We start from the raw sequence: 24,689 nt of genomic DNA on the forward strand, positions 1-24,689 counted from the left end.
TATGTATATAAAAATTGTGGGTCAATAGCACAGTTAAAACTAACTCCCTTTTGTCAATTCTTGGACCCTTAGGCACTGTGTTCAAGTGAAAATGACCAATTTCTTTATTCCCTTGGCTAGATTAAGTCGGTCAGTAAGGGAAGACACTGGAAAGACAGAAAAAGACATTTCAAAGCAGCACAGAAAACTGTCACTTTGCGTCAGTACTGCAGCCCACTGTCATTGACAGGATACCAGAATCTTTCATAGCTGGAGCAGTCACAGTCCTATCTTTTCCTCACCTATTTAAATGAATGGTAAAAATAGAGTTTTCAAGAGTCAACAATTTGTCATTTAACTACCAGAAAACTTGCACCACTTGCAACCTAATGCCAAAGTCTAGGACCATTTCTGGTATGTAGTGTGCCTTTTCTCGTCAGGCTTCATCTGATTCCTCTCTGAAGAGAGCTGTCTAAAAATTCAGAGTAGCAGGAGAGGGAGCAGAAGTGCTGCTGCACCGGAGCATCTGTGCCTCCCATGTCATCCACAAGGACCACCGTGGAGGAGACCTGGTGCAGGTTCATGCTGACCGCTGTCTTAATGTAGAAGCTGATGCAGACACGGCCACAGTCGCAGGTCTTGGCTACTTCAAGGTCCCGACACAAATGGGCTGGGATGAGGTGAGGTCCGTAAGGAATCCTATTTGAAGAAAAATACAGCTGGATTGAGTTTTACAATGTATGATTCCCAACTTGTAATTGATAAATGTTTAAGTTAAGACTTGTATGACATGCTCTGAATCGCTTGCTGTCTTTACTCCCTCTCTCTGTCACCCAGTCATATCTGTACCCCTTCTGCTTGTGACTGCTTTGGTTGAGAAGCTGATGCCAGATCTCTTTTTTCAGTATGGGTATTTTTATTGTTTGTACAGAGCTCAAACAGAGATTGTAATTTTAAACACACCGTGTGAAATAAAGATGTAAATTGTCTTTAATTGATGATGAACCCACAGTTTTTTTGTTTGAAACAGATTTTTTGGGGTCACTACTTACAAATAAAAGGAGGGGCATGATCTTGATCTTGGTTTTTAAGGGAAACACTGATATTTTCCATTTGATAATTTTTTACCTGATTTTCACCTGTTTCCAATTAACTTGTTCACCTTGTTCCAAACAGGTGTTTTTTGACCAATCCCTAACTTTCCCAGTCTTTTGTTTCCCGTCCCAGCTTTCAAAATGAGCAAATATTTCCACAAAAACAATAAAGTTTATCAGTTTGAACATTAAATATCTTGTCTTTGTTGTGTATTCAATTAAACATATGTTGAAGATGATTAAAAAATCATTTTATTATGTTTTTATTTACATTTTACACAATGTCCCAAGTTCATTGGAACTTGGCTTTGTACTTGGTATCGGCTGATGTCCGGATGCATTCCCTGGCAATAAGGGGAAAACTTTTGGGTATTAAATGTGGACAAAGGTCAGCAGTGAAAGATTTAGGGACAAACTTTTTTGTGTGTCTTCTTTTTTTTTTGAGTCTCCCTTAATAATGGCTGATTTAGCTACAGTTTTAAGTAGACATCTAGGGGAGGGTTGTTAGCTTCAGCTGCAGGAAGACATCTATTTATAAGAACTGATTCCAGCTAAATCTCTGTCAGATGACAGCTAATAGGATCCTGCACTGCATTACAGGCACATTCAAGCCTTAGGCCTGCAAACATACTTTTTACAATACAACTCGGGCTCATAGTAAACACCCCGTTCCCACTTCAACATGTTTTTTCTACTTCTCGAAGCAGAATCTGTGAATGGAAGTTACATTTTATCTGAGCAGTTTTTCATTCCTACCTGAGGTTGACCACAGCTCTGGAAGCCAGCTCTTGAAGTGGAACTGGGAATGTGAGTTTCATGGTGTGGTCCAGAGGGTTCGGCTGTACAAACGGATTCCCAAACAGGTCCAGGTTCTCCAAACTGAGTTTACGAAAATCAGCGGGCAGCACAGCCAGCTGGTTGTGAGCTGCTGACAGGAACCTCAACCTCGATAGTCTTCCAATGTGGAATGGCAAACAAACAAGTTCATTCTCATCCAGTTTGAGGTTCACTAGTTCCCTCAGCTGGCAGAACTGGGCAGGCAGGGACCGGAGGCGGTTCTGGCTCAGGTCCAGGATCTGGAGGGTGTGCTGCAGAGTGGAGAGGCAGAGGGCCTCGCTGAAGGCCTCCAGGTGGTTGTTGTGGAGGACGAGCTCAGAGAGGCAGCCTAGGTCACCGATGGTGGCGGGGAGCTTCTTGATGTGGTTGTTACTGAGGTCGAGCTTGCGGAGAGCTGCAAAATAAAAATCAAAGGAAACAAAGTGTCAAAAGAGATATTCAGCCTAGTTTTGTGCTTCAGTGGAGATGAGGGAAGAGGAATGACATCTAGAGAATGATAGATAGATTGGAAACAGCAAAAGTTCTACAATCCAGACTTTTCCTCCAAGCTCCAAAAACACTGAATCTTAAGTTTACTATGATGCACTCATCAGGATAACTTGTTTCGTGATGCCAATTAAGTCATATTTATGTACAGAATCAGCAAAGAGCAGACTTTTTAAAATCAAAATTGGCCAATCAAAAATCTTGTTTTCTTGGGTCAATTATTTCTGATAATGATAATGGAATTATTCTTGGGAAGGAAAAGTGTATCTGAAGTCACATCTCTGACTTCAAACTACTCCAGCCATTTATTATCATCAATTCATTACCATCTATTTACCTTTCAGTGAAAGCATCCGCATATCCACTCTTGACAGCTTGCAGTAAGAGACCTGCAGCTGCTCCAAAGAGTACGGGAAGTTAGAGGTGAGCGGGTAGTCCTTCTTAGACACGATGGAGAGCTTCTTCTTGGGTTGCTCAACATCACGGGCACGAACGGGCGTCAGGGTGGAGAGTGGGAGGCTGCTCGTGTCGCTGCCTCTGTCAGCCAGTCGGGCAGCTGAGAGAAAGTTCTTCAAGCTGTTTGCATCAGCCTACGAATCAATCAATCAGTCAATTAATCAATCAATCAAAGCAAATGTGGATTAGTGATGTAAAGAGTGACAGAAACATCAGGCAAGACGTTCACACAGATGACGGTGGCCAACTTAGCGGCTCAAAGTATCCAACCTATATTTGGCCTGGAATATCTTGACAAATTTTCTCTGATTGACATTTTGCTGCTGGGGAAAATTATCAGTCTCGTGTATTATATTAGGATTTAAGGCAGTACTGTGAAGACCTGCAAAACCCAGCTCAGTCAGACTTTGAATGAATCACTCTTTGATCAAAGTGTCTGGTGTCGTTTTTACATCTGCAGGTCTATAAACTGGCTGAAATGTTGTTGACATAACTCCTGATTACCTTGTTCATCTCTTCTGTGTGTTGTCTGTCTGTTTGTGGGAGTGTAAAAACTTTTTCATCAATGTAACAGGTTGAACCATATCAGAATCTAGGTGAAGGGTCACTGCTGCCTCCAAACAGCCAGAAGGGCTTTAAAGCAGCTGGAAACAATGAGGCTGCTGCAGCACTGTCTGTCCGTGCAGTCAAAACAACAGTATTTGTCTGCCCGGTTGATAAATGAGTGAATGGAAAAATTCACTCTGTTGTGTTTCGTCATGAACCTGTAGACTGCGTTCTTGGCAAAGAAAAAAACAGACACTGGCGATAAACATCAGACTGCATTTACGCCATACGTCGGCTGTCATACCTTGCTCAAACAAATGTCAACAGCAGGTTCCTTTAATCTCACAGTGGCCTTGCCTTCCTCCACAAACCAAGTGAAAAACTTCTCTATGTTGTCTTTGAGCTGCGAGAGAAAGTTGGCAAGTGTTAGTGATGGAAAAATACAGTTCACAATGTGCATCATCATCATTAAACCAACGGTGATTCACTCGCTCTGCAAGTACAGACAGGAATACTGAAAACATTTCCTGTCGACATGTGGGTTAACATGTTTACGGATCTGTGACCTTTAAAATCAGGTGTTGGAGTGTACAAGGAGTACCAGAGGGTAGAATTTGAGACATGAAAACAACACTCCTAAGGTTACCAATCAAGGTCTTTAAAGCCAAAGCAACAATGAATAATTAAAAAGCAGATTTTATGAGTGACTTAACAGATTGAGCCAACCGAAAAAACAAAATAGTCAACAAAATTGGAAGAATGATAGCTGTTGTCTGCTTCAATTTCTCAGTGTTAGGAAAGACATGCAACATCAATAGAGAGGAGGAGAATACAGATTAGTACGTTTATTTAATGATCCAGTGAGTAGTTTCAGCTTGTTTTGATGGCTTCATATGGGTGTCATAGTGTCTTTATTATGTAATGAAACACTTGTAAAACCTTAGATGATCCCATGGTCCTATACTTTTTTAAACTTTGTAAGGCTTTCACTTTTGAAGTGAGCCAGACTGAACTATGTCTTTTGGACTGAATCTGATTCAAACTTAACAAGCATCAACATTTTGTTTTAGCTTTTATTGTACATTAAGTTAGACCAGTGTTTCCAGACTTCACCTGGCTGTGAAATTCTCTTTCACAGAGTAAATACCATATACTATTATGTATTTAGCCCTTGACATTAGCAATCAAAGGAATCGTGCATGCAGTACGATTAGGAAAACAACATCAGAGGTGTATTATGAACCCAAGAATAGTAGTTTTTACAGTACATGAAACACGTGCTGTAACAATAACAACAATCACTGACCTTATATTTAGAGCCTGCTCTGTCTTTAGCTGTGCAGATCATCAAAAAAATGTTGCTGCGTTGGCTCGTCTTGTCCAAATGCTTCCCAATGGAGATCACTGCCCTCGTCCCTTTCCCTCGACTTTTCATCCCAAACGTGGGGAGCATCCGATTCACCACCTCCACATCACACTGCAGCTTCATTGTAAACTCAATACTAAGGCCAGAAGTCCGGCTCAATGCCGAGTAAGACTGATCGCAGAGTCTGAATGCATACCAGAGAGAAACTTCCGCGGAAAAGTAACGCTAGCTTGTTACTTAGGTCCTGCAGCTAGTGACACAACACACATCCGTGCCCGTCATGGATGTCAACAACAAACGCTTTCTTCACAAACCGCAAACCAAAAGCGCCAGAGCGTATGTCAGTGACACTACACGCAGACTACAACTGAATTATCGAGCCTGTGGTTATCAGATATGTCCTTCTCTGAAGTAAACTGACTATCTGTAAAGATCTGTGATAGTTTTCGGTTGTCAGTTGGTGCGTTAGCTGCTGTTAGCGCGATCTCGCGCGCTAGGGAAGTGACGTCAGAGGGGCGCTTGTTGATAGAAGAGCGGGGGAATCTCAAATGATCAAAAAATTGATCAGAACATTTAAGAAATTAAACGTGTCGAGTTATGAACAGTGAATATACGCCTCTGCATTTAGAACTGTAAAAATATATATGTAGAAAAACTGAGAGAGGGATCAGAAAAAGGCCAGAAATGTGTACAATTTATTTAAATTTTAACCAGGAAAAAAAGATTGTGAACTATCTTTTTTTGTGTAAACTCAAAAACGAATATTAATTAATGTCAGAATGACGCTTATAGTAAATAGAAAAATTATTTGAGTAGTTATAACACAGGTTGAATTGATAATGGTGATGGTGCAGTTTTCTCCAATTCATTAATATATGGGCCTTCATTTTTAAAAATCAATATGAGTCAAAAATGTATTTAATAGAAGTAAAAAAAAACCTCTAAAATACAATGACAAAATAAACAACGAATCCTCTGGGAATTATTGATTAGAGCATTTTCTAAAGTCTGTAGAAAGACATTAGTCCCTTCTCTTTTTTTGATTACGGGTTGCTTCACTTGTTTTTATTGGTCTGTCAGTCAGCAACAACAACTACGTGCTGGCATAGGTGGTGGCCAAAATTATTAATTTTTTTTTTTATATATATATACATTTAAGAGGTTTCAGAAGTTTTGGTGAAAATGGAACAAAATATAACAGATGAAATATCTACACTGCCATCATTATGCTCTATATACCATAGAACAGAGGCATTATAAGAAGATTTTGGTCATTTTACTTGAAGAAGAAACGTTGACAATGATGGACGAGTCCCTCAAGTCTGGACTTCAACCCTGTGCAGTAAATTACAGTTTGAGTTGAAAAATAAACTGAACAGATCTTGTTTCCATTGAGAGGAAAGTTTTTGGCTTGAGTTGTAGGAAGCATGGAATAACATTAGTGTTTAAGTTCTTATTAAATATATTGACACTATGCCAGAGATGTGCTACTGTAATAGCTACAATAAGTGGACAAACCCAATGTTAAAGTAGAAAATTGGTAAAAACAGTAGGACTCACAGCAAATTATATTTGTGCTCAAGGAAACCATCTGCATGTCTCATGGTCCTGTTCTGGAAGCAAAAAAATGTCAGTACTTTTAGATCTGAGGGGTTTTCTTACAATTTTGGCCATCAGTGACTGTTGTCAATGTCAGAGTAATGAAACTCATATGATTCTTGAATAATAGTAGATTTGATCACTGAGACAAAATTATGTTTCTTTGTGTGTGTGTGCAAACTTTTTGCCACTTCTTGGTATGGAAGTGTCCCAGTTGTGCCACCCCAGTGAAAAATCCATACTTCTGCTGACATCTTCCCAAAGGATACTCAGACCTTTTTTTGTCTCTTTTCTGCCTTATCTTGAACATTTTCACTGAAAAGGAAAACACTAAAATTCATCAAAAGATAATTTAGAATAAAAAATTAGGATAAGCTTGATCAAATACAGGATATCAAAGGTACTGGTAAACTTGTGATTCATACAAAATGATGTGCAACAAAAAGCCTTCAAACAACATTTATTGCTTCCATTTTGACAGTCACTTTATCTTCACTCTGCATAACTCTCATTTAAAAATCCTTCTTAGTGTTAAAAAATATCTAAGTAAAATAAAACAATGTGCATGTCTTTGGTTTCACTTTGCTGATTATGAATCAACTCAGAGACACAAAAACAGCTTTGGCAATAACATGCAACTCTTCTTCTATGTCTTAAAATAATCGTAAACGTCCCAGACACACAAACTAACACATACAACGACTATGAGGGATGTGGGGAAGCTTTATTCCCTTGATTTTATTTTAACCGTTCAGATATTGATGTTCACACCCCTACAGCTGTAAAACTCCTTTAGCCAATAGAGCCAAAGTCTCTGTGACCTTTGACCTTTCACTAAATCACAATCAATATGTGTGTGTAGATCCTTTACAGAGCAGTCTCCACACAAGATGAATCTCTCTGAATATAATACCGCCTGACTCCCCTCCCATCCTCACTTCCACAGCCCTCAGACCTATGCACGATGAGAACAGGGAAAAAGCGAGCGTCCCTGTAGGTTGGTGGACTGTTGCTGAGTGCCAGCTGGCTTGAGTCTGACCTGCAGCACTGCTCATCCACACAGCAGGGCTCAGTCAGGCTGCTGCTGCGACTCCTCCACAGGGCCACGGTGCGGTGGGAGCCGTACATGCGGCACAGAGAGAAGCGGGATGTGTCAGAGGAGAGGTGGGACTGGAAGAATGCTCCGCGGCAAGAGAAGATGGAGGAGCAGCTGGAGCTCGTGATTGTCCTTCTCCTGCCTCCTCGTTGTCTGCCAGGCTCGCTGCGTCTCTCAGGGTCATCCTGGCTCTGGAGGGCGCCGTAGCTCTGAGCAGTGGAGTTCAGGAGGAAGCAGTTTGAGGAGGAGGTGTTTTCTGTGTCCTGTAAGGAGTTTGAATCTGCTGAGCTTATGTTGATCAACATAGCCTCAGAGTAGCTGGGGATCATCTGGCGATTACAACGAATGTGCCACTCCATCTCTGTGCTGTCCAGAGTGTCTACTCTCGGGATGACACAACTGGTAGTCCTCGAATTCCTGTCTTCATCAATAGGAGAGGAGCTGCTGTGGTTGTACTCTAGCCCAAACAGTTTCTCTATGCGGTAGTGCACATAAGCAGTGCGGTACTCTACCAGGACCCTCAGAGGCCAGGACAGCATCAGGAGAGCTGCCAGCCAGAAGACACCATCAGAGGTGTACCAAGGCATCCTCTCTGGGTCCACATAGGCGATCAGGTTTTCCCTGAAGTCAACGTTCTTCAGCTGCATTCCCTCCCTGGCCTCCATGTAATCATCCAAACCCTCGACCTCAGAGAAGAACCTGGCTCTCTGGTTGAGGTATTCATTCTCTGGACCAGCCTCTGTAAAGCTGAAACACTTAGTAAAGCGCAGACGTGTCCCTGAATGCTCCCCCAAACCTTTGAGCTCTCGTGACACGTCTTTCATCCCACAATGGCTGTAGTCAAACTCTCCTTCAGCCACGTGAGTGTTCACACGTTCATGATACACCTGAGTGGTGGTGTAGGAATCCCCGTTGCGATATCGGGTGACCTGCCGAGTCCTCCGTACAAAGTGGTAGCTGATTGCCTTCCACCAAATGCAAGGTTGGGCCTGCTGCATCCGCTGAACTCGCTCGTAAACACTGTCCACGTCCGCTTTGACCTGCAGCTCGCTGCGGGCTCTGTAGTGCCAGCACTCGGCCAGGTAGAGAACGTAGAGCATGAGCAGGAAGGCCAGAGGAATGTAGATGTAGCCATCAGAGCAGGGGCTGTCGTGGTATATCATCGAGTGTCCTCCCATGCCCAGTCCTGCTGCCCCACGCAGAGAGGAGGTGAAGGAGGAAGTGAAGGAGGAAGTGAGGGCTGGGTTGAAGCTGATCTTGGTGACGCGCGTCACTTGGCACCAGAACACCACGCCCAGGCAGCCGTACATGAGAAGAGTGAGCAGGAGGCAACGCCACTGAGAGTCCCGGCAGACACAAGCACCAAGGGACTGTTTCACCGGACGCTGCTGCAGACAGAAAAGAGAGAAAGAGGGAAAGAAGAGAAATAGGCACTTAGAGCAATGAGGAAACATGGCACTGACAGTCTGACTTGCAGCAGAAATGCAAATGATCCTGGCTGTACTATAAATTGCCAGCTTTTCCAACCTAAGCAAGAAATAAATCAACTGAAGGGAGCTCAGTGGGATACACTTAAACCTTGTGGTAAGGCTGTGAGTCAGGTTGTTGGCTGTGAGGTTGTTTATGGATACATGATATGTAATTCAGGTTGGAGGAGTATGCAAGGTTTAACAATGACATCACCGACTAAAAATTTATGCAGCAATAAAATGACTTGATTGTTTGAGAAAGATACCATATCAGAGAATTCAATATATATGTATCAATAGATGAGCCAAAAATTTGATTCACCGATTTAGAATTATGTAAGAAAATAATTTAGTGAAGGACTTCTGTTTTTTGTAAAATGTTTTCAGATAAGATGTTGTGACTAACAAAAAACAATTCAACAGTAGTGAACTCTAACCAATATGTGCAATACAATGGAATTACATTTACAGATTGATTCATCGGTGGAAGTGAATTTTGTCATTGCCTCAAGATAGATACGACATTTAATGCAGACCCAGCTTTAAAAAAAAAAAAAAAAAAAAAAAATCACGAGACACATATGCTGTCTATTTTGGATTTCCTGCTATTTCCTGTAGCCCAGTTACTCAACACAACACCACCAGTTATATTCCAATATTGACTGATATCAGCAAATTTAATGACCTTTATATCTCTTGTCTATCGTTGGCTTTAAGTTTTACCGACACCATTAGCCGAACTGCTTCTGTAAATCTGCAGACTGATTAAATGTTAAAAAAATAACAAAAGGTTAACTCGTTAATGAAAAAAGTCAACAGAAATTACAGTTCCAACTTCACATACTTACTTTTTCTTTGATGTCAATGTCTAAGTATACTGATTTGAAGGTTATTATCTAACTTCTGCCATTGCCATGGCCAATCACAAGTCCAAACTAGTCATCAAAAAATAATAGAGTTAGTAATAAGTTGACTGCTATGATGCATTTGTCAAGTTTTTACCAAAAATGTAAATCAGTTTAAATTCCTTTGCACATAAGAACCATTTTCCTCCTCTGCATTTTCCAACAAGTAATTTTTGGACAGCCTTTTTCTGAATACAAAAAACAACAAAACAACAACAACAACAAACCCATAAAACTGTAGATGGTGGTCTCCATTGACAGACCTGATCTTTTTGAAGGCAAGCTATCCGAACAAATTTACCAATATGATATTCCATTTCTACCATGTTTGTTCTGATAACACTACGGACTGCACATATAACTGAAAACCCAAACAACTCACTGTGAATCACGTGTCATTACACTTAACATCACAGTTTACACCAAAAGGTTTTTTATACTTTCAGTTCACTACAATGCCCGTCTTTTCCTTAACCTTTTTCCATATGAAAAGCTGTTGTATAATCTTTTTTTAAAGTTTTAACCTCACCTGTTTAACAGAAAATAACTCCTCTGAATACTGTGCAAGCACTGCTCTAGCACACCAGCACATCTTTGCTCTACACTCCACTGCTGCTTAATAGGTGATTAGCTAAGCGCAGACAAACAGAAAATGCTCACATTTGCAAGACTTAACACAAGTAAACCGTCCCATTCAGCAAAGGACACAGACCCAAAGCTATTTAATGAGACTAACAGTCAGAGAAGCTGCAGTGTTCAGCCTTAAATAGATTAAAGAGGCCTGAAGCATTTCATGTTTCTGCAGGGAGGGACATTGGGGAGCTTCACACTTTAAATCAGTCATGTTTATCAAGACTTCTGAAACATTTTATGGAAATTGTTAATGTGAAGTCTGGTTATTTTGAGCTCTTGTGTTCTTGAAGACTACCACTGGTGTTTTATGGAGTGAGACAATTTATGTTGACAAGCGGCTCCATCCATTACTGCTCTGACAGAGGGGTGGAGATGTCGCTTTGCTGGTTCCACCTCAGTTATTTATGAAGCAAACAGGGATTCAATTCTGGTGGAGCAGAGAGCAAGGACTTGTCAGAGGCTGAAGGCTTCCTGACTTTGGCCTGTTTTCTGATTTTTGAAAATTCTGAATCTTTTTTTAGCACACTAATAATATGCAAGTCATTCTAAATACCCTCAATAAAATATATCTGTTTTAATCTAGCCTATGTTATATGACTAAAATCTTATCAGTCTCTATTTTTTTTTTTATCTATAACTTTGATGAGTATAATGAAACCTGTAGGCTGGAAAGTGATAGGAAAATGAAAAAACACAAACTGATTTCAAACTACTTCGTGCCTTAATCTCTCCACATGATGAAATAGCAGTAAACATTTGAATGGATGGTAAGCTAATGCCTTGTTTTTCCACTGTCCTAACAGTTTACTGCACACAGCCAGTCCCTCAGATAGAATCAGAGTAATTACTGAATGACAGCTGAGACGGACAGCAGGTGGAGTGGACAGACTCCTGCATCTGCACTTAAAGAACTGGTTTAAGGCTTAGGGAAACATAAATGTTTGTTGGACTGTCAGCAGGAGTATCTTTCCACTCCACCAGATCTTATAGCTACTTTGTCAAATGGAGCACTCTGACATTTCAGCAAGTGGAGAGGTTACATAGCTGCAGGTGGAGGCATTGATGGCACATAGAGGATGTCACTTTACCTTTATTTTTCAGTGAGGCTCAAAGTCAAAATGCAGGTGTTTGAATTTTACAGAGCTGTTTTTGTATACTAACAAACTAATAAACCCTTGCATAAGAGTTTGCTGAAAAGCATTTCACTTATTTCTATAAATTAAAAAAAAAAAAATTCTGTAGGACTATACCGTCGTGTGTTTCTTTAAATTAAGATGACATTTACATACCATAGACTTTACAGGGAGCCTTCACTTACCTCCTCCAGGACATCACTCTCAGCCGGTGAGTCCTCCTCCTCTTCCTCCTCCTGCTCCTCTCCCTCAGCATCATTGGCACCGCTGGCCGCTGTGTCCTCCGCTGCAGAGTCCAGATCTGAAGGCAGCATGCTGCACTTCTAGCATGTCAGAGACAGACTGTGGACTCACTCCCTCTTATTCACTTGCTCTGTTTCCTCCAGTTGCTCCCTCTTTTTTGTGCGCCTCCTTTAGCCCCACAGTGTCTGGGCTGGAGCCAGCGGGCTGCTGCTGCTGCACCGAGCGGGGATCCCGCGGTGGTCCCTGCTGGCCGGACGCAGGGGGGCGGGGTTGAGGGATTTCACCGCAGCAAAGGCAGCAGAGGTTGACCATGATGCAGTCAGCAAAGACTGTAGTCACTATACCGCAACACAAACATCGTAACTACACCAGACATCACAAAACACGCATTGTGTATCGTGCTTTTTTATACATACTTACCTTAAAAAGGAAGAACGATAACGTAGGATGTAGCTCGGAACGCAATTAACCCTGCACGCCACACGACATAAATCAGCATATATGCATTAAAATACTCTCCAACAAATCAGCTTTGCAGTGAATGATTCAAAGTAAATGAATCACATAATGATGTAAAGGCAAACAAAGACGGTGTGTCCGTATAATGTCGATACATGTTAGCCTATCACTATCTTGTCTGCGCTTTTATTCTGAAGGGGATATTATGTGTTACATTAAAAATCTTCCGTGTTGTCTCCACGAATCGTTACAGTCCCACGGATCCAACTATACCGAAGGTTAGCTAACATCCCACTCACACACAAATGAGACACATTTTAAACATATTAATACAGTAGTGATTTCGTTTGGAGTAATGTTTGATAATTCGGGTCTGGAGGGAGTTTTAAGACTCCAAGCTAACGTTAGGCTAACCTTAGCCACGTTCCGTTACACTCATTACCGGTGTGAGCTGTAACGTTCTGTACTTGTAAAGACCCCATTCAATATGTTAAAATTAAGCTTGGTGTATTAACATTCAATTAACCCACATTTGTTTCTTTTTTCATCTTTTGCAGTTTGTAAACAATGCTAGATAGCTTTAATGAGTCACTTAACCCAACTCATGCTGCTCACGTTAGCTACGTTACCAGAAAGTAAACAAGACCCTCTGTTGAAAGCACGTTGTTAATATTAAACGGCCCCCAGTCTTCCCGGCCTAACTTAAAGGAGAACATTGTGAATCAGAGTACGGTGGCCCTGAAGTGTGAAACATGACACGAACAAGCAAAAAAGGAAAAAAAAATAAAACACACAAAAAAAAAAAAAAACATAAAAATGGAAAAGGTGGGTGACTGCACTGACAGGTGTTATTGCTGTTTGATGAACATACCTGTCTGTTCTATGCAGAGGGAAATGCTGCATTCTTTCGAGGATTTTGAAACACAAGCGCTGTTTGTGATACAAACTTTGTCTCTAGTCTTTTGTGTTTGTAATTCTTTTATTTTGTTTTGTGTTTTCTTTTCGGTTTTTGCATTTTCTTTTCTGTTGTTGGGTTTGCACTTCAGGGCCACCGTAGTGAACAGTTCATTAGGATTTTCACTTAAGCTAAATTAGATCAACAAATGCAATTAACTTGTTGTTTCAAGATAGCAGTGCAGATATTGCATAAATGCTTGCCTGTTGAGGTTTTCCTAATTTGATCCTTTGTTAAAACCATGACCACTTTTTCTCATGTAAGTTCTGTTTGTTTAAACAGTAATGACGAGGAGACATTTGTGACAATTTTTTTTGTGTACTTCAGAAGGATGTTGCGCCGTCCCAAGCCAACTGACTCTGAGGCAGACCTCCTGAGAGAGCAGCAGCAGTTTCTGACCTCTGGTGCCTCCTCTGCAGCCAGTGTGGTCCGCAGACCTGACAAGAGGAGAGGGGAAGCTGGAGGAGAGGAAGGAGAGCAAAATGGGGAGAATGAAGGAGGGGAGAGGGATGTTGTAACTATCGAAGGTAAGATGGTACTTCATTGTTATTTACCCTTTAAAAATGTGCCAACTTTGATTTATAAACAACAGCTAAGTATTTAGTTAAGAAAATCTGATTGGAAAAGGATAAATAACGCAGTAAGTTATGTCAACTGCAAATGGAAGGTTTAACTCTTTTGTTATCCTGTAGATCTTCCCGACCAACTCCCATCCCTGACACCAGCACCTCCTAAGAAGTCACGCTTTAAAGCCAACCGGGTCACTTTTGAGACTGACGATGCTGAGGAGAGGTTGGACAGACATGACCCTCACATCAGTGCTGTTCTCTCAAGGATTGTTGTAAGTGTTGACTCAAAGCTGCTTCAAGATGTTTGTGTTAATCAGATGCAATTTGATTTGACCTACTGATATTTACTTCTTGATCTGTAAAAATATTCTCATTATTCTTTGGTTTTCAGGAGAGAGATACCACCTCTGCTCCTGTCTCTTTACCTGTGCTCACAGGCATGGCTTTCCCCAGGGTAATGCATCGCTCAGAAACCAGCAGTCAGGTATGAACACTCTTTGCCTACAAAGAATACTCTTAGACAAGAAAAATGAAAATGAGAGGATAGAGAAGTTGGTTGGACTGAGAGGCTTTCATCAGTTTTTTTTTAAGTTTGTTGTTTTTTTTGGACCAGGTACCAGTTTCCTCTGCTGGCAGCAAAAAGAGTATCTTTGCATGTCACTTAGCAGCTCTTAGACTTAAGGAGGGGAGGACACCTTTACACTGTGCACCTGGGCACAGTGAGCAGAACCAGCCTCCTGAGACAAGTATGGAAACAACACAGAGTGAAACTACAGATGATAGTAAGTAGGATAAATCTCGATGATGTGAAACAAAACACAAATGTTGTGTTTAATTTTCAACTCTTTTTCTCCATTTTATTGCTGCAGCCTCTGGTCCCAGACTGGTGTCAGGTCAGGGTCTTCAAGGCCCAGATGGCTCAGCAGAGACAATGAGGATCCACAGGGAGAACCAGGCGAAGATCCAGGCCATGACTCAGGCAGAGATAGCAGAGGAGCAGAGGAAACTCGTGTCCCAGCTTGGTTGGAAGAAAAAAAAACATTTTTTAGCTTGAAGTTGAACTGTTTTTTCCCTGTTTTGTTGGGACTACAGTGCATAACGCGATTACTTCTGCTTCTCAGATCCTCGACTGGTGGAGTTTGTTAGATCTCGCAGAGCCCAGAGCGTCCCGTCCTCGGCCTCCCCGTCCAGACAGCCTCAGGGCAAAAGCAGTGAGGGAAAGTTTCCTCTTGATAATCTGAGTAGAGAGTCGGACTCCTCCAGTGCTGCTGCAGTGTCAGAGAATACCCCAGAAGTAGAAATGGAGGAAGAGGAGGAGGAGGAAATGTCAGCACCGCCTGCTCTCACGGGTGGGATGGAAGCACAATAACATTTTTACTATTTCTGCTTTGTATGTTGTGTGTTTCTTTGTGGAGTTTCCATAAACCAACAACATACATGTATGTGTATTACTTAAAGGATGTCACATCACTTTCCTTCTCATCAGACTTAGCTTAGATTGTTGCCCTGCAGTGGGGACGGTCAAATTCTCCAAGCTATCCCACAGCAGATTCATACAAAGTGCTCAAGAGTTTGGTCAATATCAAAAAGACCAACAGATCATTTTTCTCACCAGCGTCTTTCCTCTGGGTTTGCATCAGTAAAGTGGGATGAAACTTTTGGCTCAAACCCAGACGTGAAAGCTGATCATTACATTCACTCTGTGTGATGAGCAGGCTGGGCCAGAAGGAGCCACTCTCTGCAATTAAGTCACTGCAGAATGCTCTGAGTCCTGATGGAAATGGCAGGAATGGGTCCAATGGAGATGGATTCAGCACATCACTGTGTTCTGTTTTATGCACAGAAACAAAATGAAAAAAAGTAGTTTTAGTTGTCATGCTATTTTGGTATCTTCTTAAATCTTTGGTTACAGTTGAGATGAAAAAACTGGCACAGCTCTTGTTCTTAAAAAGCTTTTTAATAACAATTTACTGTAAGTAATCATGTATTGTTACTAATCCTATGTGAATACAGAGGAGGATCTTCCAGTGAAGCCTCAGAAAGAATGGATTCATATGAATAAACTGGAGCCAGAGAAGCTGGAGTGGATGAGAAAATTACCGGCTCCAAGGAGGAAAGGGACCAAGAAGGTAGGAAGTTATTCCTCACTTTCTCAATCTTTATTTCTGTATTAATTTAAAACGGTGTTTTTATTTACCATGATTCAAGCCTTAGTGACTGGTTAAGATGAGTATTCTCTGTCCTGATAGGCTATGCAGGCTCGCTTTGACTTTGCAGGAAACTTGATTCCACCCACTGAAGATCTCCCCACACACTTAGGTCTGCACCACCACGGAGAGGAACCTGAGGTCAGTCAAGAATCACAAGAGAGTCTAATACTTTTTATTTTTTATTTCATATATTTTGATAACCAAACAGCAGAACTGGAATCTACAAATTTAGAGTTTAAAAGTAGCAATAAAAGATCAAGTTTGACCTTTTTTTTTCTCCAGCGGGCAGGTTACTCCCTGCAGGAGCTCTTCCTCCTCTCTCGGAGCAAGGCCACCCCACAGAGGTGTCTGGCTCTCAGCACTCTGGCCCACATCCTCTCAAAGGTTTGCAAACAAACACATCAGATGTGATCCATATCTGCTGAGGCACATGTGTGAGGTCACTGATCTCTCACCCCTCCACAGGCTCGTGCAGGGGAGTACGCATCAGTCCTAACGGGGAGTGTGATGTCCACCCTGCTTGATGCCGGCCTGCTCTTCCTGCTTCGCTTTGCACTGGACGACGGAGTGGAGGGCGTGATGTCTGCAGCTGTGCATGCTCTGAGAGCGCTACTTGTGTGTGCAGAGGATGAAGTATGGCTTTCTGAGACATTTCAGATTTTTATGTTTCATTTTAGAGTCATATTTTTCATAAAGGGGGGATTTGTTTCACAGCAGGAACTCACACAAGAACATCAACAACAGATCCAAATCAAAACCATTTGTTTCTGGCCTTGCAGGAGTGTGTGGACGCTACCTTCTCCTGGTATCACGGCCTGGCCACCTTCCCTCTGCTGCCCTCTGCTCAGGAGGAGGAGGATGAAGAGGATGAAGGGCTGCCTGACATTATGAAGGAGACAGCCAAAGAGAAGGAAGAGAAGAAGAGTGATCATGATGTGGCGAGGCAGGATGTTGTCAAGGCAAACAAGAAAAAATATTTTTGGCATTTTATGTTTTTTAAACTTTATTATTATCTTTTTGTTCACCTCATCACTCTTTTTTTCTGCCCGTTCATCAGGGTCTGTTGAAAATGAAACTGCTCCCCAGGCTGCGGTACATCCTTGAAGTGGTCCGTCCTTCTCCCCCTGTGGTCCAGGATGTGCTGGAGGTCCTCACTCGTATCACCCGGCACTCCTCCTCATCTGCCACCCAGGTAGACACAGCAACAGAGAAACATCCCAGCTAACTGCTCTGTGTTTCATTGTGTTCACTTTGCTGCTTTTCTGGCAAAATTTGTAAACATGTACTTCTCTCCTAGGTGCTTGACTGTCCTCGTCTGATGGAGACAGTGATGTCAGAGTTTCTTCCAACTTCCTGGACTGCTCCATCCTCACCTCTGCCTCCTGTTGTGTATGGACAGCCACTCTCCTCAGCCATGAAGCTGTTGAGAGTTTTAGGGACCTCTGGGAGACACGCCTGTGCTCGGCTCGTGAGTGCTCCTCATACTGTTGCATTTTGATAAAGGTGTGTGTGAAGTCTGCAGATGCAATTTGTGTTTTGAGTTGCATGACTTGTTCACCACAGCAGCTGAGGCTGATTACATCTCTTGTATACTGACTCCCCCTGTCCCTCTGGACACTAAAGGAGTAAATGCCATAATAGTCTAATAGTCAGGTCTAAAAAATACATCTGGAACAAATAAAATTTGTGGATGTTTGTAAGATACGAAATATGAATACAATCAAGTGATGTCATCCTTTTAAGTTGCGACAACAAAGTCTGTTAAGGTTTTAATTTGTGTGTTTTTAACGGTTTTTGATGAACATCACTTCATCATTAACAGTAAATCAACAGTATTTAAAGTCTATATCTTAAATCATCATTCACATATGTCTTATATCATTAATCCTGCATCTTGTCCCTTCTCCTTCCAGTTGAACTCTCTAAAAGCGAGGGAACGTCTGTCCTGTCTGCTCAGCGTTGAACCCAGTGAGCTGCTGCTGGAGCCGTCCGAGGCCCTCAGGATCACCACAGAGGCCTTCAGGCTGTGGGCCGTGGCAGCCGGCTATGGTCAGGCCTGTAAATTATACATGTAAGTTTTCATTTTCAAACACTGGAAGAATGATTCCTGAACAAACTTAGCATAAACCCTGAGTCTCATAGTTACAATATACACAGCTTCTCAGTGACATGGTATCATTTATCTCCACAGAGATCTGTATCCAAGCTTGGCAAAGGCGTTACAGTCAGTCCACAGGGTCCTGAACCCCTCAGATCCTCTGTGGCCCCTGCAGCTTCAGTGGGTCCTGGCTCTGCTCTCTCTGCTGACACAGGTCACACACACTGCTGGCTGCCACCAGGAGCTGCAAACCGGCTTAGTTAGGTACGGACAATGAAACCATTCTACTACATGAAGCACCACACAGTCACTGACACAGTATGACCCTCTGTGTTCTTACTGCAGCTCTCAGGGAGAAGAGTGTCCCCCTCCTCCTCCGGTGTCTTGGAGTCACGTCACGGGTCTGCAGGCGTCTCTGTTGGGACACTTGAAGGCCTTTGTGAAGAGTTTGGATGATCCGGTTCAGAAAGAGAGCAGCCTGGCAGTGATACCATCTTACCTGATCTACCTACAAGCTCACTACCATCAGCTCTCCAGACAGGTATCGTTACCTGCTGTGTACCTTCACCTGTACAAGGTGACTTTATGTTTGTTACCACATTTTAATCTTATTTACTCTGACTCTGTGGAATCAGGTATATGGAATATTAGAAGAATTCACAAAATGAATCCAACAAAGGGCTGAATATGACTTCTAGCTTTGTCTGTACGTCAGCAGAATGCACCAATAGAAATTAGTTTTCAGTATTGTGTACTGATGATGATTTAACCCTGTCCTTTAGAGCTGTTTCAAGCCAGTTGAAACCCTCCAAGAGCTGGAGCTGTTGACGTCAGAGGTTCTTCTTCCTCTGCTGTCCCATCATGCTGTTCAAAGCCTCATGAAGAATCTAAAGTAAGTGAATTTTTTATACAAGTTTCCAGCGCTTTAGAGGAAAAATGATGACATCCAATTATAAACAATCAATCAAAGACTAGTTTAACTCTAGAAAGATATATAAGTAGGGAAAATCCTATATATTGGGATTCTTTGTCAGATTTTTTTTTCAGGTTTAAATTCAAATTCTTCATCTCCGTCTTTGTTTATAAACTGGATTAGAAAAAAGTTACTGCTTTTCTCCAGCAGAGGGTGAAATGTTTCTCTCTGACTCATGTGATGTGCATATTATGGGGAAATATGGCTCCTGATAGTTTGTAGACATTATCATCATTATTATTTAACTTTTTCCCACGGTCTGTGAAAAATGCAAACAAAATCGCAGAAATTGTAAATATAGAAGAATCGCAATTCAAATTGAATTGGCACCCCCAAAACCATAATAGAACCGTATTGCTAGAAAAGCATATTGTCCCAGCCCTGTATATAAGAGTGCTCTGCCTACACCAGTTATGAATGAACAATTTAAATCAAATATTTGGATTTAAATTGTTCCTACAGGTCCTCCTCGTATGTGTGTAACGTTCAGTCCAGTCACACGGCTGCAGGGACCACTCCCAGCCTCCCTGGTTTGGCCTGCACAGGGTGGAGGAACCGTCCCAGGCTGGTTGCTCCTGGCTCCCCATTCCCTCTCGTCACAGGCCTCGGTCTCCTCCTGGAGACCGTCACAGGCATCCACAAAGGTCTCAGCTGCAAGGTAGGTGAAGAGATTCCAACTTTTCAGTGAGTTTTTTATATCAAGTTAAGACAGTGCAAAATAAATGCCATGGGGAACAAAGTTTACAGTTTTTCTCTTGAAGATATCACTGAAAACATACGTCTGACTGTCACTCTCCTTCCTGTTCCAGTTCAAAGGTCTGCTCCTGTCAGAGCCTGTGATTGGTTACCTGCAGAGATGCAGTCAGGCCACGCCCACCCTGTCTCACACCAGAGCATGGCTTCTCCGTCATGAGCACCACCTCCTCTACCTGCTTCTCAGGCTGGCACACAGACTGGTAGGCCTCATCACGAATCAGGGCCATGAGCATTGTTAAGCAGAAACAAGCAGCTGAGTCGAGCTGTATGAAAACCATCAGTGTCTCCCTTCGTGTCTAACAGCACACAGTTAGTACATTTACATTAAACTAAAATAAGTGAAGTGAAACTTTAAAATTTGACTACAGTCATCACAAAGCTCTCCAAATTTACTTTAAGGAAGAAGAAAATGTTTGGATTAGATGCTCTGCTTTGCCCTCTGTTGCTCTTTTCAGTTATTTTTTATGTCTTAATTTTCCTGAAAAATATGGAAACAGTTTGCAGCTCTGCGGTCACATTTTCCAACATTAAATGTTTCCAGTCTCATCTGTTCTTCATCAAACCTTTATTATTTTAATTCATTCTAGGTTCCCGTTGAGCCAGAAGTAGCAAGGCATGCCTCACTGTACCACCAGGTGGCACTGGTTCTTCTCCCATGGTTGTTGCCTGGCAGTGAATTCCTGGCACATGAACTGCTGTCCACCATCATCTTCAGCAGAGACTTTCTGTCGTAAGTGCTTGTTTACTTCATTAAGTTGTTCTCTTTACTTCCTCTTTATTATGGCTCTATTCACTTAATTTCCCGTCTCCCAGGGAGGGCCACAGCGGAGGGCCTGAGGCTGTCGAGCTGGGGGAGCTGAGGCTCCGAGAGGAAACGCACCACCGCTCTTCCCCCTCTCTTCAGACGGTGGGCTCTCTCCTGAGAGAAGCCTGCGTCCAGCTGCCCTCCATTCGAGGCTGCTTCCTCACTCACTTAGCCCACCTGGAGCCAGCTGTGCTGACATCTCGGGATGCTCTGCTTGGGCGCAACCCCTGGGTTAACTCCCACCTCCTCCCAGAGCTCACAGGTCCCTCCCTACCGTCCGACTGGCCTTTCCTGCCACTTGTCAGTCTGTATGAGCGAGCAGGGGTGTCGGACGGCGGAGGGTTAGCGGTCGAGGAGCTTCCACAGGGAGCTCTTCAGGCAGTGAGTCACTGTCTACAGTGGCTGCTGCTACTGGAGGTCTGGAGAGAGGAAGCTCTGAAGGTACGACAGACCAGTTTGATTGTGTAACAAAACAAAATTAAGACCACAAGTTGCCTCAGAGAGCTTGAAAAGAGACAGAAAAACACTAAAAAAATGTCCTCAGAGCTAAACAAGAGGTTTGTTTTATAAACTGAGATGTTTTGGTGCTCCTCGATGACAAATCAGGAGAAGAGAAACAAAACAAAACAAAAGGACAACATTTCAAGTGTTCACATATTTCAGTATCTGACATAACACTGATTTCTATCACAGGTGATCCCTCCTGTTGCCAAGTTCGCCCGTCTGTCCTGTCTGTTCCTGTTCTCCAGTGACATGTTTCTGGAAAGGCCTGTTCAGAAACTGACCTGGGGTCTCTTCAGACTGCTCACCAGGTCAGAAAAAACACGATATCCTTCAAGATATATCTCGTAGACAGGTTGCTCTTCCACTGCTGAACTAAGCTGTTGCATTTCACAGGCAGACCAGGCTGGACTCTCTAGACCTGAGTGTCCCTCCTCCAGGTCTCGCCTCCTTCCAGGATCTGTATTCTGCTCTTTTGACCCAGTATGAAGCTGTGTCCTTTGGAGACCGACTCTTTGGCTGCTGGGTTCTGTTACCTCTGCAGAGGAGGTACAGCGCCACCATGAGGCTGGCTGTGTTTGGAGAGCACGTGGGGATGCTGAGGTCACTGGGAGTCACGCTGGAGCAGGTAATGATGAAGATGCCTCTGTGTTATGAAGATGCCTTTGAAGTCCTTTTGATTGAGTATTTTCTTTTTATGGTCTGAGATCACGTAACCCGTGATTAAGATTCATTTATGACTGCTTTCTCTTTTCCTTTGAAGCTCTCTGTCCCAATCGAGCGGTTCACGTCTCCCCCTGAAGACTCCCTCCCTCTCCTCCGTCTCTACTTTCGCTCCTTGGTGACAGGCACGCTGAAGCCACGCTGGTGTCCTGTCCTATACGTGGTTGTCTTATCTCATGTCAACTCCTTCATCTTTTCCCAGGATGCTGCAGCGCAGGTACAGCAGCACATGGAAAACACATGTAGACCCAGCACGCAGACCTGTGGAGGAGTGTGATTGGAAATAATTGATTTCTGTCACCACTGGGAGTGTTCTTCTGATTAATGAACACGACCTCTTAAACAAATCCAGGCTTCTCCTGGCGTCTTTCTGCCCTCTTGAACTGATCTGATTATGGGCTCATGTAACGCCAGCACTCTGTGGCTTTTTTTTTAAATCACACACAGAGGGAGCCTTGAGGCCGAATTCCCACAAGTGTGAAGTGCTCCAGCTGTCCTCATTGGTTCGCCACACATTTATCCCAAATATGAACATTGCATGTGAAACATTGAAGAATTTATGAGTCAGCTCAACAGATCCTTGTGCTGTTGATGTTGCATGAAAGGGGGGGCTTCACCTGAGCTCCTTTCTCTTCATGAATGCTGCTTCAAAGGATGTGATTTTTCTTTGAGCATGAGCTTTGGGGTTAGTGTTAAGAAATAAGGCTCACATAGAGCACATGGAGGAAGAAAGCATCATCACATCGGTGGGACCTTTAATCTTTAATCCCCTCGTCTTTCCTTTTTTTCAGGAGGTGGAAGCAGCTCGGCACAGTATGCTGAGAAAAATCTACTACCTGACTGATGAGGTGCGTCCCTCCAATCTTTATAATCTTTTTGTGGAAGCAGAGTGCCACTGGTGTGTGAACGTCTGTGAGAGATCTGCTGCAGAAGGAGAAAGTGGTTAGCTAGTGGTTAGAAAGTGTTAGCTGAGTTTGGCAGCTTTTCACACAAAAACAGTCTCAGAAATTGTTCAATTGTTCAATTGTTAAATTGTCGTTATCGTGTGAGTGAAACCAACAGAGCTGCTTGGACAGAAACTTGTTTTTTTGTGCACTTCAGATTCATCACAGAGGGTTGTCTATGCACTGAATTATGGGTAACCATCACTGATATTTGAACGTATACATCTTAACATTGTAGACTGTCAGACTTGGCATGTCCTGCATGATAAGGGAGTTTAGTTTTTTTTTTTACTTCTTGTGTTATGTTATAAAAAAATGAAATACATTAAGTTAAAGCACAAAATGATGCTATGGCTAGCTGAGAAGTGTAAATGTTTTATGTTTACCCTGATGCAAAACCCTGACATGTACCAATCAGACTTGTTCCACCAACATTTACTTCATTCACTGAAAAACCCACAATTTTATTTTCTGTATCTTAAGTTGATTTTCATCAAGCTCTCTATTTTATAAAGCTTTCCACAATATTTTCACATCGACCCTGTTAACTGCTGAGGAATGTTCTCGTACATCTCTGAGGAACAAGCTCTTCTCTTCTTCTCATCTTTTCCAGGTCCTGAGAAACCACATCCTGCTCTTTCGTCTGCCTCAGCTGCAAGCAGAGCTTGGCTTCGATATGTACGATAAGCTGCCACCCATAAGGGCGAAATGGCTGGAAAGCGTGTTGCGGCTGCAGGACAGCAGTGACCACCAAGGAGACTGAAGGTAGCAGGGAGTTAGAAAGATGAAATAAAGATTCTGAACCAAAATGCTGAAGATTTTGGGGTGGACAGTATGGGACTAAAACAGACCTGAAGTGAAAACCAGAGCAGGAGGCGCTGAGACTTACAGGTGGGTGATGGGAGTCTAAATGAGACTTTAATTTGGACTTTGTCTGACTTTGATTAGCTTTTGAGTAAATGCCAGCTTTATTGCAGGATTTATCTGCATCCTCTCCTCTTAAAGGAAACTCAGCCCAAGGCAGAAATGGCTGACACTTCATCACTTATTAAATCCTGCTGGGACATCAAACACTGCCGTCTAAGGGCCGTTTGCAAGTGCCTGAAATGTGTTTTGGTTTGTTTTTGTAAATAAAACACAATTTCAAACATGTCTAACATTATCATTCCTTTTTTTATCAAGATGAATGACCAAAAACCAAAAGTCCTGTTTGCAAACAGACACTCAGCTTGAAGGCTCACATATATCCGCACAACCATTGTTCTTGGCGCATTAAATAATTGTGCATGTTGTTAAGAAAAACACCATTACTGAATCTTGTCCATGAATGCCTCTCAGGTTTACCAGGATAAACAGAAAGCTTTGTTCTCTCTGAGCGGCAGAGATCAATAGCACTCACTCTGAAGTCCTCCACAGACAAAGACCTCTTCTAATTTCCATTCAGCTTTCCTCTTTGTTTAATCAGATCTGGAAAATGCCTTTAAGGGACCAGACATTTCCTGCGCTTCCTTGTTTTTGCCCCTATTTGTTAAACAAGGTATGGACAAGAATCAAGTCTGGCTACATTAAATCACATCTCACCTACTGGTCATTTATTCAGAGCTGTCTGCTTTTCTGTCAGTTATGACCAGAAAAGGTTCTTTTTTTATTTTATTGCTGTGAACAGCAATGCATGCACAGCATGTTACAAAAAATGTCATTTTCTTCTTCATCCAGCCACTTTTTAGGACCCCTGCTCCTTCTACAAACTTTAACCGATTTTCACCGTTCAAACTTCAAAACGAGTGTCTCATTTAGGACAAGGGGGCTATGACTTTTCATGCTCTTTCACTCCTTACTTTCAGAGATATTTCC

General features: G+C 42.5%; 3 protein-coding genes across 5 annotated transcripts; 1 reads left to right on the forward strand and 2 right to left on the reverse strand.

Annotated features, from left to right (window-relative positions):
- Positions 1–2: 2 nt before the first annotated feature.
- Positions 3–5,283, reverse strand: lrr1 (leucine rich repeat protein 1). Its single transcript, XM_074692815.1, has 5 exons — positions 4,705–5,283; positions 3,703–3,801; positions 2,734–2,986; positions 1,830–2,304; positions 3–678 (listed from the first exon to the last, which is right to left on the reverse strand). The coding sequence occupies exons 1-5, from the start codon at positions 4,885–4,887 to the stop codon at positions 423–425; spliced, it is 1,266 nt and encodes a 421-aa protein (XP_074548916.1). The 5' UTR covers positions 4,888–5,283; the 3' UTR covers positions 3–422.
- Positions 5,284–6,816: 1,533 nt separating this feature from the next.
- LOC141806448 (transmembrane protein 151B) lies at positions 6,817–12,489 on the reverse strand. The gene is made up of 3 exons (XM_074691993.1): positions 12,263–12,489; positions 11,785–12,180; positions 6,817–8,847 (listed from the first exon to the last, which is right to left on the reverse strand). Exons 2-3 carry the CDS (start codon positions 11,911–11,913, stop codon positions 7,231–7,233), a joined length of 1,746 nt encoding a protein of 581 aa, XP_074548094.1. The 5' UTR covers positions 11,914–12,180; positions 12,263–12,489; the 3' UTR covers positions 6,817–7,230.
- Positions 12,490–12,503: 14 nt separating this feature from the next.
- rpap1 (RNA polymerase II associated protein 1) lies at positions 12,504–23,931 on the forward strand. 3 transcript variants are annotated; one of them, XR_012599777.1, is made up of 28 exons: positions 12,504–12,579; positions 13,584–13,783; positions 13,949–14,097; positions 14,217–14,309; positions 14,439–14,607; positions 14,695–14,847; positions 14,947–15,174; positions 15,839–15,954; positions 16,075–16,173; positions 16,318–16,419; positions 16,501–16,668; positions 16,815–16,994; positions 17,093–17,227; positions 17,333–17,503; positions 17,949–18,106; positions 18,227–18,397; positions 18,479–18,674; positions 18,916–19,025; positions 19,569–19,764; positions 19,916–20,062; positions 20,450–20,592; positions 20,676–21,108; positions 21,361–21,479; positions 21,565–21,796; positions 21,932–22,108; positions 22,683–22,739; positions 23,449–23,726; positions 23,813–23,931. XR_012599777.1 is itself a non-coding variant. In XM_074691991.1 (27 exons), the coding sequence occupies exons 2-27, from the start codon at positions 13,588–13,590 to the stop codon at positions 23,596–23,598; spliced, it is 4,248 nt and encodes a 1,415-aa protein (XP_074548092.1). In that variant the 5' UTR covers positions 12,504–12,579; positions 13,584–13,587; the 3' UTR covers positions 23,599–23,931. The 3 variants fall into 3 exon arrangements, 2 of the variants coding, with proteins under 2 accessions (XP_074548092.1, XP_074548093.1); XM_074691991.1 differs by having other exon boundaries at positions 23,449–23,931; XM_074691992.1 differs by having other exon boundaries at positions 21,574–21,796; positions 23,449–23,931.
- The last annotated feature ends 758 nt before the right edge of the window (positions 23,932–24,689 follow it).

This window comes from Halichoeres trimaculatus, unplaced genomic scaffold (assembly GCF_033239565.1).
Source record: "Halichoeres trimaculatus isolate MK-OKI-2021-1 unplaced genomic scaffold, fHalTri1.1 fHalTri1_scaffold_17, whole genome shotgun sequence".
In the NCBI taxonomy this organism is placed as follows: Eukaryota; Metazoa; Chordata; class Actinopteri; order Labriformes; family Labridae; genus Halichoeres; species Halichoeres trimaculatus.

What these genes read in the sequence shown, in the direction of transcription:
- lrr1 (XM_074692815.1), bottom strand. Translation starts at nt 4,887, where the DNA reads ATGAAGCTGCAGTGTGATGTGGAGGTGGTGAATCGGATGCTCCCCACG. An exon ending in GAGCAGGCTCTAAATATAAG is followed by an intron (nt 3,802 to 4,704) that starts GTCAGTGATTGT and finishes TTTCTCTCGCAG; the next exon opens with CTCAAAGACAACATAGAGAA. An exon ending in AGAGCTGTGGTCAACCTCAG is followed by an intron (nt 679 to 1,829) that starts GTAGGAATGAAA and finishes TTCTTCAAATAG; the next exon opens with GATTCCTTACGGACCTCACC.
- LOC141806448 (XM_074691993.1), bottom strand. Translation starts at nt 11,913, where the DNA reads ATGCTGCCTTCAGATCTGGACTCTGCAGCGGAGGACACAGCGGCCAGC. An exon ending in AGAGTGATGTCCTGGAGGAG is followed by an intron (nt 8,848 to 11,784) that starts GTAAGTGAAGGC and finishes TTCTGTCTGCAG; the next exon opens with CAGCGTCCGGTGAAACAGTC.
- rpap1 (XM_074691991.1), top strand. Translation starts at nt 13,588, where the DNA reads ATGTTGCGCCGTCCCAAGCCAACTGACTCTGAGGCAGACCTCCTGAGA. An exon ending in GAGTGAAACTACAGATGATA is followed by an intron (nt 14,608 to 14,694) that starts GTAAGTAGGATA and finishes TTATTGCTGCAG; the next exon opens with CCTCTGGTCCCAGACTGGTG. An exon ending in TTCAGCAGAGACTTTCTGTC is followed by an intron (nt 20,593 to 20,675) that starts GTAAGTGCTTGT and finishes CCCGTCTCCCAG; the next exon opens with GGAGGGCCACAGCGGAGGGC.